The 14,285-nt window shown below is 36.6% G+C and overlaps 1 protein-coding gene across 2 annotated transcripts; it reads right to left on the bottom strand.

Moving 5' to 3' along the window:
* Nucleotides 1-8,881: 8,881 nt before the first annotated feature.
* LOC109060142 (gastrula zinc finger protein XlCGF8.2DB-like) lies at nt 8,882-13,569 on the bottom strand. Of its 2 annotated transcripts, none has more exons than XM_019077289.2 (3): nt 13,484-13,569; nt 12,609-12,848; nt 8,882-10,218 (listed from the first exon to the last, which is right to left on the bottom strand). In XM_019077289.2, exons 2-3 carry the CDS (start codon nt 12,796-12,798, stop codon nt 9,425-9,427), a joined length of 984 nt encoding a protein of 327 aa, XP_018932834.2. In that variant the 5' UTR covers nt 12,799-12,848; nt 13,484-13,569; the 3' UTR covers nt 8,882-9,424. The 2 variants fall into 2 exon arrangements, with proteins under 2 accessions (XP_018932834.2, XP_042578796.1); XM_042722862.1 differs by having other exon boundaries at nt 12,609-12,984; nt 13,484-13,543.
* Nucleotides 13,570-14,285: the final 716 nt, after the last annotated feature.

The following is a 14,285-nucleotide window of genomic DNA, read 5'->3' as shown; positions in this document are numbered from 1 at the left end:
AAAGGTTTCATGCACATTGTTTCATTGACATGCCATTTTGGTTGATGTTATTTCTTGTTTACAATAAAATTAACGAGATTTAATTTGAAATAATAAAATATAAGAGAATACATTTGCAATACATAATCATAATACCTTGTGTGATCACCGAATGCACGACTTCCATCTGCACATGCCGGTAAGCATGAGTTTCCTGTTCCAAATATCTTCCTGTTTCTGAAACACAAGCGTTTGTGTTCATATCTTTGTTTTTGAGAGTGATCCAATGTTCGTGGCTTGAAATAGAATAGAAAATAGTAAAATTTATCGGCTTGTGCTTTGTCTGTACAAAGAGCCCAGTGTTATAGCTAATAATTGTTTTACCCTGCCGTAGGCAGCACAGGTCACGTGACTGAAAACTTTTCTTTGAGTCACGTGAAACCCATGCTGCTTTGCAATGTAAACAAACTAGGCTGCGGCCATAGCCCGTATTAAATGCAAATAGCAACAAATTTCTTACATTTGCTGCTCATGTCGACTTATTGTGCGCAACTTTTTTATAATTATAACATTTACAAAAGACTTACAATAAGAAGAAAAAACCCTCAAATGTGTCTTCCTGGCCAGGCAGTATTAAAGCGCCAATTTCAGGTGTTACCATGGAAACTGAAATGTAATACAACCCAACGTTCTACGGCTGTTAAAAACTCACTCCAGGGGGACAGCTGAGATATTCTAAATTCAGCACTGAAAAGGTTAAATAACTATTTAACAAGTGATGTAACAATGTATCATTACTGCTTAGCTAAAAATAGGAAAATTCAGCATTTAAAGCATGCCATAAGGTAGGGCTGGGTTATATAGCCAGAAAGATCATGTCTGTATTTTTGATATACGGTATGTTCAAGTTCAAGTTCAATCATAATTGACCAATGTGCTTCACAAGATCCAACAAAGAAACAAACAAACAAAAAAAATATTATATTAAACAAAGTGCAAACAAAATAACCAACCGGTCAAGATATCAAAGCTCAACTTGAATTGAAATACAAAGCATAGTAATGCATCTTAAGCAAAGACTTGAAAGTTTCAATAGTCTGAGCTGTTCTTACATAAATTGGTAGACTATTCCAGATATTAGAAGCTGCCACTGCTTTGTTTTTTAGCCTAGATCTGGGCAGATCGAGGAGCATCTGGTCGGAAGACCTCAGTACTTTGACAGGAGTGTGGACATGTAGAAGCTCCGTCAAATATGAAGGCGACAACCCACTCAAGATTTTAAAAACAATTAATGCAATTTTAAATTTAATTCCAAAACAAACAGGAAGCCAGTGAAGTGAGGCCAATACCGGTGTAATGTGTTCATGTTTTTTGGTTCCGGTTAAAAGTCGAGCTGCTGCGTTCTGCACTAAATGTAGCCATCGGAGTGATGACTGATCCAAACCTGCATACAAAGAGTTACAGAAGTCTAATCGCGATGTAATAAAAGCATGTATGACTCTTTCAAAGTCTTTGCGTAGCATGTATTGCTTGACCTTAGCCAGAAGTCTCAAGTGGAAGAAGCTAGTTTTAACAACTGAACTAATTTGTTTTTCAAATTTAAAAGCACTGTCAAAAATTACACCCAGATTCCTGTCAAAAGGTCAAATATGGGAAAATAGAGTACCAAGAGCATCTGCACAATCACTTAAATGTCCCGCACGACCAAACACAACAATTTCAGTCTTTTTATCGAGACAGAAAATTCTGATCCAACCAAATTTTGAGATCACTCAAGCAGTCTAACAAAGGTTGGATGTTGTTCTTTTCATTGTTTTTTTACAGGCAAATAGATTTGTACATCATCTGCAAAACAGTGGAAAGAAATGTTATGTATTATAAAAATGGACCCTAAGGGCAGCATGTACAGGGAAAAGAGCATGGGTCCCAGAATGGAACCTTGGGGATCCCCACAAGAAAGAGGTGCAACAGATGAAGAGCAATTCCCAAGGCGGACAGCAAAACTCCTATATGTCAAATATGATTTAAACCATTTCAGGGCCGTACCCGTAACGCCAACACTTTGTTCGAGTCGGGATAAGAGGATAGAGTGGTTGACAGTGTTGAAGGCAGAAGTCAAATCTAAAAGGACTAAAACAGCTGATTTTCCTGAATCAACTGCTAAGAGAAGATCGTTATATACTCTTAGAAGGGCGGTTTCAGTACTGTGGCGGGGTTTAAAACCAGACTGGAACTTTTCATAAATGCAAAAATCATCTAGAAATTATTGCAGTTGATTAAAAACTACCTTCTCCAAGACTTTAGATTAAAATGGGAGTTTAGAAATGGGTCTAAAATTAGATAAAACCGAATGATCCAAATTTTTCTTTTTTAAGAGGGGTTGCACGATGGCATGTTTAAAAGCTACGGGAACACACCCTGAGCTGAGAGATGCGTTAACCAAGCTTAAAATACTGGAACCAACAATGTTAAAAACATCTTTGAGTAATCGGGCAGGGATACTATCCAGCAGGCAGTTTGTAGGACGGAGCTCCTCTCTATGTCTCTGTATTATTATTATTATTATTATTATTATTCATCTTCAACCCTGCTCTTGGAAAGCTACCATCCTGCAGACTTAAGTTCCAACCTGACAAGCAACACTGAATGCTTTTATTAGTGGGTTGAGCTGTATTTGTTTGGGGTTTGAGCTGAACTCTGCAGGATGTTAGCTCTCCAGCAGCAGGGTTGAAAACCCTTGGTCTATGCTATATAATATGTGCCAAAAAGGGGGTCAAAGCTGTAATGATGGTTTCCCTACAGTGGTTCAGGCTGTAGGATTGGTGAATGACTAAAGAAACATTATCAGCTTGATGGTATAAAACTGTAAATTTCTTGTCTATTACCACCCACTGCCACTTATACCAATAATGGAAATAAGCACAGTTAGAATAGCTAAATATGTGGGAGAGTGTTGCTATTGTGTGACTATATATTATTGCAAGAGACTTGTTAGCACATAATTTGTAAATGAACAGTATTTCATTATGGTTATGCCTGAACTGGTTACAAAACAGATAAAGAAATTATACAGTTAAATGTACCTTGCTTGTAAGTGAAATGCTCTTCAGAGATAGAAAGAAAGCGAGGGAGACCGTGGGAGAGATAGTGGAGCCCCAGCAAAGAAAGAGATCACCAGCTAAGAAAAGAAGACATAGCAATTATGCTATATGCTATGTTACAATTTTCTTTTATCCATTCCTTGACTGTGTGACTAAAACCCAAATTTGAGACATTCAAACTGACCAATCAGCAGATTATAGCGTCACCCACTGCATTAAAGGTGTGACAATTGGTAGACCCCCTATAGCCGTGTTCTCACTGTCAGGGCAAAACTGAAGGTGCTAGTGTGTGCCAGGGCCAATCGTGTTACAACTGTCACTTCCAGGGCTTGATTGTGCCTCGTCTGGGCTTCCACAGGGCCACTGTCCAGGGACACCGAACATCTTGGACCAAAGAGTATTAAAGCTGTTTTCTGCTTATGAAACTGCAAACTATTTTAAGTAATTTTTTCTTCAATTGATTGCATTTCTGACTTCTGTACCTGGTTGCATGACAGCCCTTATGCTAAGAAATCCCTTAGTTATAAGATTAAGGGAGACCTTAGTGAAACTTGGGTAGCAAGAAAAAAACCTAAAGGTATCGGGATATACTTCAAACGAAATCGAAGAACGAACTGATATGACGTCATTTCGAACAAAATCAGGCCAAAACGAAGTTCATTTTGTTTTTTACGGCAGTTCGACACAGCTGACCAAAGCAAACTTTCTGGGAGAGTTCGTTTTGGCTCCTTAACACCTTTGAGCTTCTATTGGTCTGTGGCGGTTACGCAGTTGGTGGGTGTGTTCTGAAACGCCACCTTCTTTTATGCTTTTTTTTAGCGTTTCCTTTCTCATTCCACGGAGGTCCGACAGGAGGACAACATCTCCTAAATACACTGGAGTGTTGAATAGCTGAGCTGGCACAACACCAAAAGAGCTCCCTCAAGTCATCTTACACTTGAGTTTAAAAATCCTGCCAAGGCTCGAAATTGTGACCATTTTGGTCATATATGCTCCCGAAATTTAATCTGCGACCTCAAAATATATTTGGAAGCATTTGTGCGAGTGCTATGGTTCTCTGCAATGCATTCATTGTAAAGCCTGTGGGACGGAGTTTGCAGGTAACAGTGTTCACCACCGAATCTGCACATTTTGTAATTGTTGTTTTAAGATGTGCGGTTTGACATTATTGAGTATATTGCAAAATCCAATCAAAATACACCTACAGAGAGTGCATGCATACATGACGTCTATTAGGTTAGATTAGTGCGCGTGCGCATTTAGAGTGCATTCTTTCACTGGATGATTCAGTCTATTAAAATGCATCACAAAATTCAATATATGGGCCCTTTGAATAATTTCATATAGTTAATTAATATCACAAGAAGAGTGCTGTTTTTTCCTCTAAAAATCAGCATGAATACAATACTGATTTTATACAACTGTTCAATAAACAAGAAGTTAATATTAAGGGACTTACGTTTTAGACAATACATACACAATATTGCCTGTTTTTGCTCTATTTCGCCAACAAAAACAATTCTAAACTCAGTCACAGCGCTGTTTTGCGTCTCTGAGCAACATGAGGGCATTTCGTTCCTGAATAAATCATTCGTTAAATGATTAGGTTCAATCGCAATGACCCACTTAATAACAGTGACCTGCTGCCACCGTCTGGCAATTTTAATTTCACATTTAAACTTTCAAATATTTCAAATATCAGTATTCAATGTTTTATGTTTACAATATTAAAATATTATTTATGCATGTGTAACTGCAGGTTAAATGCATTCATGTAATGCATTAATCAGTGTATAAATGCATCTAAATGCCATTTCAGATGCAGCTTCTTTGTTTCCTCTGCATTGCAAAGATGAATTTTGATGCTTTCATTTGCTTGATAACAGCCCAAATATCTAATTGTAACTGATTGATAAAATATAAGAGTTTGACTCAAATGATAATGCATGCTTTTAGAAAAAAAATGCTTTCAGACCATAAAAGGGAAAAATCAATTGAAACTTATTGGAAAAGATTAATTTCTGTCACTGCTGTGAACGGACCACCACACAGAATATGAAGAATATAAAAAATTTTAGGAGTCAGCTGTCCACTGTAGTCCTCAAGATATCAGCACAGTAACACTCAGTCAAATAATTAATAGAATCCCAGAAAATATAGAGATATAATTTTTGTCAATATCACACACCCCAGCTGCCAGTCATTCCGTGCAATTGGCAGAGCCATACACCATCCTAACCCTCTCCAAAGAAGAGCTTAACTTTAGGTTGTTTACAAAAGAAGTCTGTCAGAGTTCTTTTCATTTTCTCTCTTCTTCAGCCCTCTTTTTTCTCACGGTAGTTAGCGGAAAGTAGCGACTGAGTGATTGACAGCTAATATTAACCAATCTAAAATCTGCATTAAAGTTAAGAATGTAAAGATGAAATTTGTTAATATATAATTTGTAGTTGTGACACTCCTAAATTTTTGGTGAGTCCTCCTAAATTCCCAACTTGACATTGGGAGCACGAGTTCTACCAAGTAAAAAAAATAATAATTTCAAGCCCTGCCTGCAGATACTGAGTTTAAGACTTAAGACATTTTTTAAGACCTGCACAAATAAAATATCATATGAGCGCAGTAGGGCAATGACTATGGTAACATATTAAACTGTAAAATGACTGTAAAAAGTATGACTTACAGGTTTTCACAAAACAAAAAATGTTATATAATTTTTAAAGTAAATTGACGAGTTGTATCAATTATGATATCAATTTAAACAATTATTATTAATCAATTATTACATTAAACAATATAAATATAATTTGTCTTAATTGTTTAGATTTTTATAATGCATTATCATGTCGATTCACCTGTTCACAATTACAACTCAGTGTGATTGCAGCGTCAAAACATGGGTAAATTTTCACATTTGGTAAATTTTTCATCATTGGTCAGGAGACGCTTTCACTGCAGAAACAAAGCGGTTTCCTCTGTAACGACTGTACACAAAGTAGAGCAGATACGCGCAGCACTCATGTTTATTTAATGTTTGTTTGTGTTTTAGTTGTTTAGGTTTGTATTTCATTATATTCTGTTTATTGTCATAGATATGTATACATATCTGTTTTGTCTGAATGTTGTCAGAAACTACTGTGAAACGCTTAGTATAAACACTTAGGTAAGGGTGACAGTTAAGACGTTTGTTGCAACGCTCCTAAAGAAATCCCTTACCTCAGGGATTTTTTCCCCCTCAGGGATACCCCTGAGTCAAATTACTTAAGGGCTTTCATGCAACTGGGCCCTGGTCTTCATTTATCATACCTGGTTCTAGGGTTTAAATGTAAAATCCCCTACACTTCCGCCCTGCATTTGTTAACATGCACACCAAAAAAAAATATGCACTTTGCATGCTTACTGTGTGAAACTAGCCTAATACTATTTAATAGGCTTCACCATGCTTGTCTTTCTTTAAATAGTGGTTCTGTTTATCCACCTAGGTTATGATAGTACAATTTATCGAACCCCTGATAGTTATATAACTACATACAACTTGAATAAAGCTGAGACAATAATCAGTTAGGCTAGTACTATGAAATATGTTAAAGGGGTCTTATTTTGCACTTTTACAAAGTCTTGATTTTGTTTTGGGGGTGTACCAGCGCCGGCCTCGCATACTAAGCTGTTCGAAAAACACATTATTTTTCACATATTTTACAATATTACAACACCTCTCTCCCCAGTTTGGCATGAACAGCTCGAATAGTTCCTGTATCAAATAAAAGCCCACATTCTGAAATGTGCTGTGAACTGGGCCAGTGTGTTGTGATTGGCTCCACTGGGCACCTGGTCGGGAAATGTCATGCCCTTACCATAGATACCTGCTATGTGTACATATATATATATATGTCATTCGGTGACTGATTTTATTTGGTTAACAACTGACATAGGAAAAAGTATGGGTCATTAATAATGAAACTGTGACTTATTTTAGTAACTATAATACAACAACTAAGACTGTGAAACTACATTCTGGAAAAAGTTAGTAAGTTGGGACTTAAAGGGGTCATATGATGCGATTTGAATTTTTCCTTTCTCTTTGGAGTGTTACAAGCTCTTGGTGCATAAAGAAGATCTGTAAAGTTGCAAAGACTAAAGTCTCAAATCCAAAGAGATATTCTTCATAAAAGTTAAGAGTCAACCACGCCTACCTAAATCAGCTCGTTCTAACACGCCCCCACATCTCTACGTCACGATGTGGGAAGATTTGCATAATGCCACCCAAATGTTCACACAAAGAAAGAAGGCCTAACTTTTATTCTCGCTGTTGCCGCCGGCGCTATGTTGTGGAGCCACTGTTTCATTGTGAAAGTGACTTTGTTTGGTCTTCCAAAAGAGGACACAACTAGAAATCAGTGGTTAAGTCGTATTTACAACACTGTTCCAGAACAGTTCAACCCAAATATTCAGATGTGTGCAGCGCTTTTTACGGAGGACGAGGAATGTTTCCTGTGAATAGCCTACAATGCCGGTGTCTGTTTGTGAAGTGAGGCAGTTCCAACTCTGCAAGAACAATCTGGTGCTTCTGACTCACAGACTGTAAGTACATTTTCATATTTAAAGAATTTGCCACTGATGATTCAAACTCGGTAGAGTAGCGCTTGTTGTTGGTTGTTTCTCAGATCACAAATGCAGATAAGTCATTATAATCAGTAATTATATCCCCACTGGATGCAACAAATACCTCGTTTATAAAGGGTTTTATTGGTTTTGTCTTGTCACGCTGTGATACGGCATCACAGAATGGTAAGTCAGCGTTTCCCACTTTTTTTTTAACAGAGGTATATGATATCACACTCGTCTGTGTGTGAAGACGCTGCAGGCAGTAGCGCAGCACAAATTCATGAATGAATGTTTGGAAGTAAACTTCAACAGATTTCCCCTGCTCAGGGAGTAGAGAGCAATGAACACGGAGCTGGTTATATGAATCAGGTGTGTTAACTAAGAGAGACAAGCAAAATATGCAGACCGGGGGGGGGGGGGGGGGCGCGAGGATTGGGAACTGCTGTGGTAAGGGGCGTAACATTTCCGACACACGCTTGAGGTATTCACCCAATCACAACGCACTGGATAGCTGGCCAATCAGAGCACACTTCGTTTTCAGAACGATGAGCTTTGTAAAAATCGAGGCGTTTCAGAAGGCGGGGCATAGAGAAGAAACAATAATGTACTTTGTGGAAAATGTGTTTTTTGAACCTTAAACCGCATAAACACATTTCATTACACCAAATACACAAAATAATGTTCTTTTTAGCAGCATCATATGACCCTTTTAAGTAAGTTTCAGATGGGAGAGAATGTAGAATATTTGTATTATTCCTGATTCTATATAATATATAGAACTATAGATTTACATTACTACTTTTGTAGTTTTTATACTGAGAATCAGTTTAATGGTTTGTGTAGATATTTGCCCTTTAATGTTTTTCTACTTTTCATTTGAACATAAAAAGCTTATCTAGTAATTGTGATAATCTTAATCATTATATTATCTTTACTTAAACACCAGTTTTGTAGTATTGTTTTATCTGAAACATGGTTAAATGAGAATTCTAGATAAATGAGTAAATTATCTCGGAGCTGAGCATAACTAGAATAATATTTCCATGTTTTCCCAGATCATAAATTTAAAGTTGCCTGGTATTTCCAGGGTTCCACAATCAGTAAACCTCTCCAGATATTACAACATGCAATTGAAATTAACTTGACTAAATAATAAGCTAAAGAACACCTAGAATCAATGGAAACAAGTCATTTTGTTCAGTTTTACTTCAGATTATTTATAATATTCCAGATACGTCATTGCATTTCCCAGAAAGGTAGAAGTTTGGCTAATATTTTGATTTAGAGGAATCAATGCATGAAATTCAGTGACCTCTCTACATAGCTGAAATAAGAGGGAATCTGCCACAACTGACCAATATTTGCAACTACACCAAAGGTGACGGTCAGGTTTTTTTTTTTTTTGTCACACTCTTTAACTAAGAGAGTCCAACAAAAAGAGTCTTTCATTTGTGTGTCTATGTGAAAAGGAAACGGTATTACACTAGCTGTTAGGTACAGCTAAAAATAGGAAGCCAGTCCCATAAAAATTACAAATGGCCGCCCCACATTTTACTGCAAAAATAAGGTGGATATGTGAACCTAATTTTACACTGAAGGCATGTAAAATGTTTCTCTCCAGTGTGAGCTCATGTGATCCTTAAGGTTTCCTTCTCTTGAGCAACTCTATCCACAATGATTGCACATGAAAGGTTTCTCTCCAATGTGAATTTTAACACATTTCTTAAGGTCTTTCTTTTAAACTAATGACATATAAAACTGTTCTCTCTTGAATGAATCCTCATGTGATAATTAAGGCTTTCTTTATATCTGAAACCCATTCCACACTGATCACATATGAATGGCTTCTCTCCAGTGTGAATACTCATGTGAGAATGAAGTTGCTTTTTCTGTATGAAATTCTTTCCACACTGAATGCATTCAAATAAATTCTCTCCAGTGTGAATTTTCATATGAGTCTGAAGGTTTCCTTTTAAACCGAAACTCTTCCCACACTGTTGGCAGGTGAAAGGCTTTTCTCCAGTGTGAACTTTCCTGTGGGCATTAAGGAGTTTTCTGAGTGTAAAGCTCTTTCCACACTGACAACATTCGAACGGCTTCTCTTCACTGTGAGTTCTCATGTGAATCTTAAGACCTCCATTTCGTATGAAACTCTTTCCACACAGTTCGCAGGTGTAAGGTCGCTCTCCAGTGTGAATTCTCATGTGGGCATTAAGGTTTTTTTTCTGTGTAAAACACTTTCCACACTGGGAGCATGTGATTGGCTTCTTTTCATTGCAAATTTCCATGTGGACTTTAAGGCTTTCTTTTTGATTGAATATTTGTCCACCCTGTTGGCAGGTGAAAGAGCTCTCTCCAGTATGGGAATTAAGGTTGGTAGTTGGTATTTTTTGAGCTTCTTTTCGTGAGGTAGTCTTTTCAGTCTGCAAGGAATTAATCAATTTTTCTTCAGTTTTGAAGTCATGATGTTTCTCATTTTGATCTTTCTCTTCTGTTTCATTCAGTTCTTCACGCTCTTCTTTCAGTGCCATTAGGTCTGAGGTGAAATAAGAAAAATACAAGTTAAACCAGTTTAATGGCACAAAGCATTTCGTACTTATTGTAAATATGAAAAGATCAGTTAACATGTTTGAACTGAGGCAATACAGTGATCTGTCAACACATTAAAGAGCCACAAAACGGTATTTATTGTTTGAATTTCTTTTTTTTAAATAACAAAATTTTAAAACTGGGAGTCCTGAGACCCCATTTCATGCCAGAAGTAACCTGCTGTGTCGGGACATTGTCAGTGATGCCAGCCCCTCAGAGGACCTCAGATGATGCTAACCCAGAGACAACATACAGAACTACCACATTTTGCTATAAGCTTGATTGCATAATTGCTATTAATAGTGTTAATCGTCTGTTTGTTTACGTCTTTTATTGATTTTTCGGAACATTTCTGCCGTATGCACATAAACTGACAGTCACCACTGATAAGCTACTACTAAATATTGTAGAAACTTAATTTTCTGTAAAAATTTTATATGCATAAACTATAAACTGAAATTGCATAAACTATAAATTGAATGACAACTCATCTTTATTCAAGCTATAAAATTTAATCAGCATGCAGTGCATGATTTCTTTTTCTTTCATTAATGACAAACTGCAACAGGTTTTACTTTAATGCTGCATTTCTATGCATAAGTATTAGTATGTAACGTTTACAAGCATAAAACTTACATTTTTGATTGATGCTGAAATATACAATTTGCAATTATTTTTTACATTTTTCATGTTTTATTCTGTGGGAGAAACAAGCTTCCATTTGTGAGAGTGTGTCTGCAAAAAGCGAAAGGCTGTAAGGAAGGTGTGTATGGAAAGTCCTTACATTGGATGCTTGGACGTGTTTTATGTAAATGACTAACTATGTGTACGCGCTCATTTATAATACTCCAAATTCACTAACATCAGAAGGATGTTAAGAGCAAATTCATGTACGTACAAATGTGTTGTGAATTAGGAAATTATTCATGAGAAGCTCTCCTGTGCATACAAATATGAAATAACCCATGCAATTATTAGTAAATGAGACCCAACAAGTTTATAAAATGATAATTTTATTGTACAGTCATCAGATTATTTTGCAAAAGAAACCACTGCAGGGTGATAAAGAATACGCTGCATAATTTTCCCGCTTATCATCGCCTGATAAGTAAATAACTGAACGCAAAAGTTGAAATATTTTAATTACCTCATCCCCGCTTGAGCGCTGCATTATCAGTTGTAGCAGTTGTGGTTGTATCAATAACAGCGCCACTAGATGGCGCGTTTGAAGATTCTGAGTTGTATTGCAGGGAGCCATGTAGAAATATAAATGAACAATGCATGGTTCTGCTCCGAGCATGTAAGTTGCAAGTTTGTGAAAATACTGCCAGTGCCAAGTAAACGTAAAGCAGATTATGAATATACTTAAGATTCACCAATACCAAAACAACGTGTCTACACCAGATGCAAGCGGCGCAACGTGACAAAAGCAAATAGAACCCAGTGATGTTTCTATATGCGGCGTGGCGCGAGACAACAAAGCCATGACAGTAAACGGATGCCCCACTGTCTTTCTGACGAACTGTAGCGCTCTGACACAAAGGACAGTTGGATTTGCAATGTTCACTTTGTCGTGTCCAGTGTGGTGAAAAGACAAGAAAATATGTCTAGGCATATCTCGCCCTCAGATTCACCAGTAACTTCCAAAGGTGGGTAATGAAGACCAACAAGTTAAGACGGCAAGTAGGCTAGTTAAGTAGTACTACGTTAATCCCAATATTTCAATCATGTATATAATTTTGCAATCAAGATCATGTCTGAGAGAGAGAGAGATGTGTAAATTGTCTGTCTCTCTCTACAAACAATGAAGCTGGGATTAGTTACTTAAAAAACAGCAATTTTACCCCCCTTGTTACTGAGAAATATAATGTAGCAATTCAGTGGCAGCGCTGACAACAAGTTTTTGAGCTTCTGAATGTTATTTTTTCGCACAGCACGATCTCAGATCTCCGTGTGCGAGACGAATGGTGTGTGTGTGCAAAAAAAACTGGATTGGCACAGCAGTTAACCAGAAAAATGTAAAATGGCACGTCATGCCAAAAAGGTTGCCGACCCCTACTCTAGTGTGTGACCAGCTTCAGTCCAAATTCTGGCAGCGTCAGAAGATTTGTCGCACAGTTTTGCAGTGTGATTTTTCCTACAGCGAACGTCAAACTGTCTCCGTTTTACAATAGAAGCCATTATCAGAATTACTGTTTATACACCAAAAACCCCGGTGCTCCCAGAACTACTTTGTTTAGGCTACTTCTGTATCATTTTCATATCTCTATTTCTGTAGAGCTGAACACTTTCATAAGGATCAGATGAGTGAGTTCAGCTTTGAGAATGAAAACCAACCTGTTTGTTCCTCAGTATCTTGTTTGACTCTGAACGCTTCTTCAATCTTCATGTCTTCTTTCTCCCCTTTAATAAACGCAATCTTTATTTGTTCCTCAGTATCTTCGTGTTTGACTCTGAATGTTTCTTCAATCTTCATGTCTTCACTCTCTTCTTTAATAAACGCCATCTTTATAATAGCATGCCACATCAAACTCAGTTGCTTCAGCAGGAGTTTTTCTGTTTTTGGACACTTGTTTACTGTTTAAGATCAGAATAATTAACAGAAAGAAAAATAAATCCAGCTTGAATCTTGGGGTGCGTCTCAATCAGATCCCTAGTTCAGTAGTCAGTGCACTGTTAAGGGAGTCAGTCATAGTTAATGCCCTTAAATCACCTGATAAGACAAAAACAACAACCAAAACTTGCATTTAAATAATGGTATTTTCTGATTTGTAGATTATATTTAATAGATTCCACTCTCAAAAAAAAAAATTAAAAAAAATAAAAAAAAATAAACATTTGCAGTTGGTTTGTAAAAATTGTCATTAAACATGTTTGTGTTTGTTGTTCTCGTTGCTGTTTTGAGCAGCAGTTGTCGTCTGCGTGCGCTGATTCGAGTGATTCAAAACAGTGAATCGTTTTATGAAGCAACTGATTCAGTTGACTCGGAGTTTCGAAAAGCACCGTTTCTCCATCATTACTTGCCAGTGACTGAATTCGTGTTTATGATAAACTGATTCATAATATAGGGTGCAAAATAAGACCGTTTCTGTTACTCATACAAGATATATTTCATTAGTGACAGTACATAAAGCATTACAGTGTTACATTCTGCAATAATCTATCTCACAGTTGTTTTTATTTAAACACTTTACACGATTAAAATCACATACCTTTCTTCAGTAGTCACAGACGCTTGGAGCGCGGCGCAGCCTTATGACGTCATATCGCTAGACAAAATAAAAGTCTTTAGGGCTGAATTTATAGAATTGGAATACAAATAGTAGCGTACAATATAGGATGATTCAAAGGATGAATTTCAGAAATATCAAAAGCCCAACGCTATCAATACAGTTGAGATGAGCTTTGTATTTAGTCTTCTATCTGAATGTAAACAAATGTGAAGTGCTTTAATGATTAACTATGAACATTTGTGATATTCTCAATCAAGTCTAATATTTCAGCATCTTGGTGTTCAAATTCCAGAATTGGAAAGAATTTTTAGATCAAAATTAAATTTGTGATTGCAGAGTGATTAAACCAATTAATGTATTAACTGAAACTTTATGTCAAAGTATTCATCTTTTTCCATCTCAGTTTCTCCCCGGAACATAAGGGCAATAAATCAGTTTTCATCATTATTTGGTTAAAGGGGATTTCATTAAAGGGCCATGACTGTAAAGGATTACATTGATGGTTGGTTTGAAACAGCTGATTTTGAATGTCTGAATGGAAATCTTTAATTAAAATTGTTAAAATAATTTCTTCTAAATATAAATGAAATGTGATTTACATTTCCCCAGATTATCTGTATTAACATTGTCTGTCTAATTTCTGCTGAAATGTAATTATAATATTAACAAACTCTCATATTTCAGTTAGTGGAAGTATTGATTTACAAACATCATCCTCCCCATATCAGCTCTAACAGATACAGTACACTGAAAATTAATAAATTTGTCTTCTATGAAGATT

Source organism: Cyprinus carpio, chromosome B4 (genome assembly GCF_018340385.1).
Source record: "Cyprinus carpio isolate SPL01 chromosome B4, ASM1834038v1, whole genome shotgun sequence".
In the NCBI taxonomy this organism is placed as follows: Eukaryota; Metazoa; Chordata; class Actinopteri; order Cypriniformes; family Cyprinidae; genus Cyprinus; species Cyprinus carpio.
Note: the sequence above shows the minus strand (reverse complement) of the source record. Positions and strands in the feature narration are given on the sequence as shown.

Bases quoted from the DNA above. Each gene is read 5' to 3' on its own strand.
- LOC109060142 (XM_019077289.2), bottom strand. From the start codon at position 12,798: ATGTGGCATGCTATTATAAAGATGGCGTTTATTAAAGAAGAGAGTGAA. The intron at 10,219-12,608 runs GTTGGTTTTCAT...ATTTCACCTCAG, and splicing joins AGATACTGAGGAACAAACAG to ACCTAATGGCACTGAAAGAA.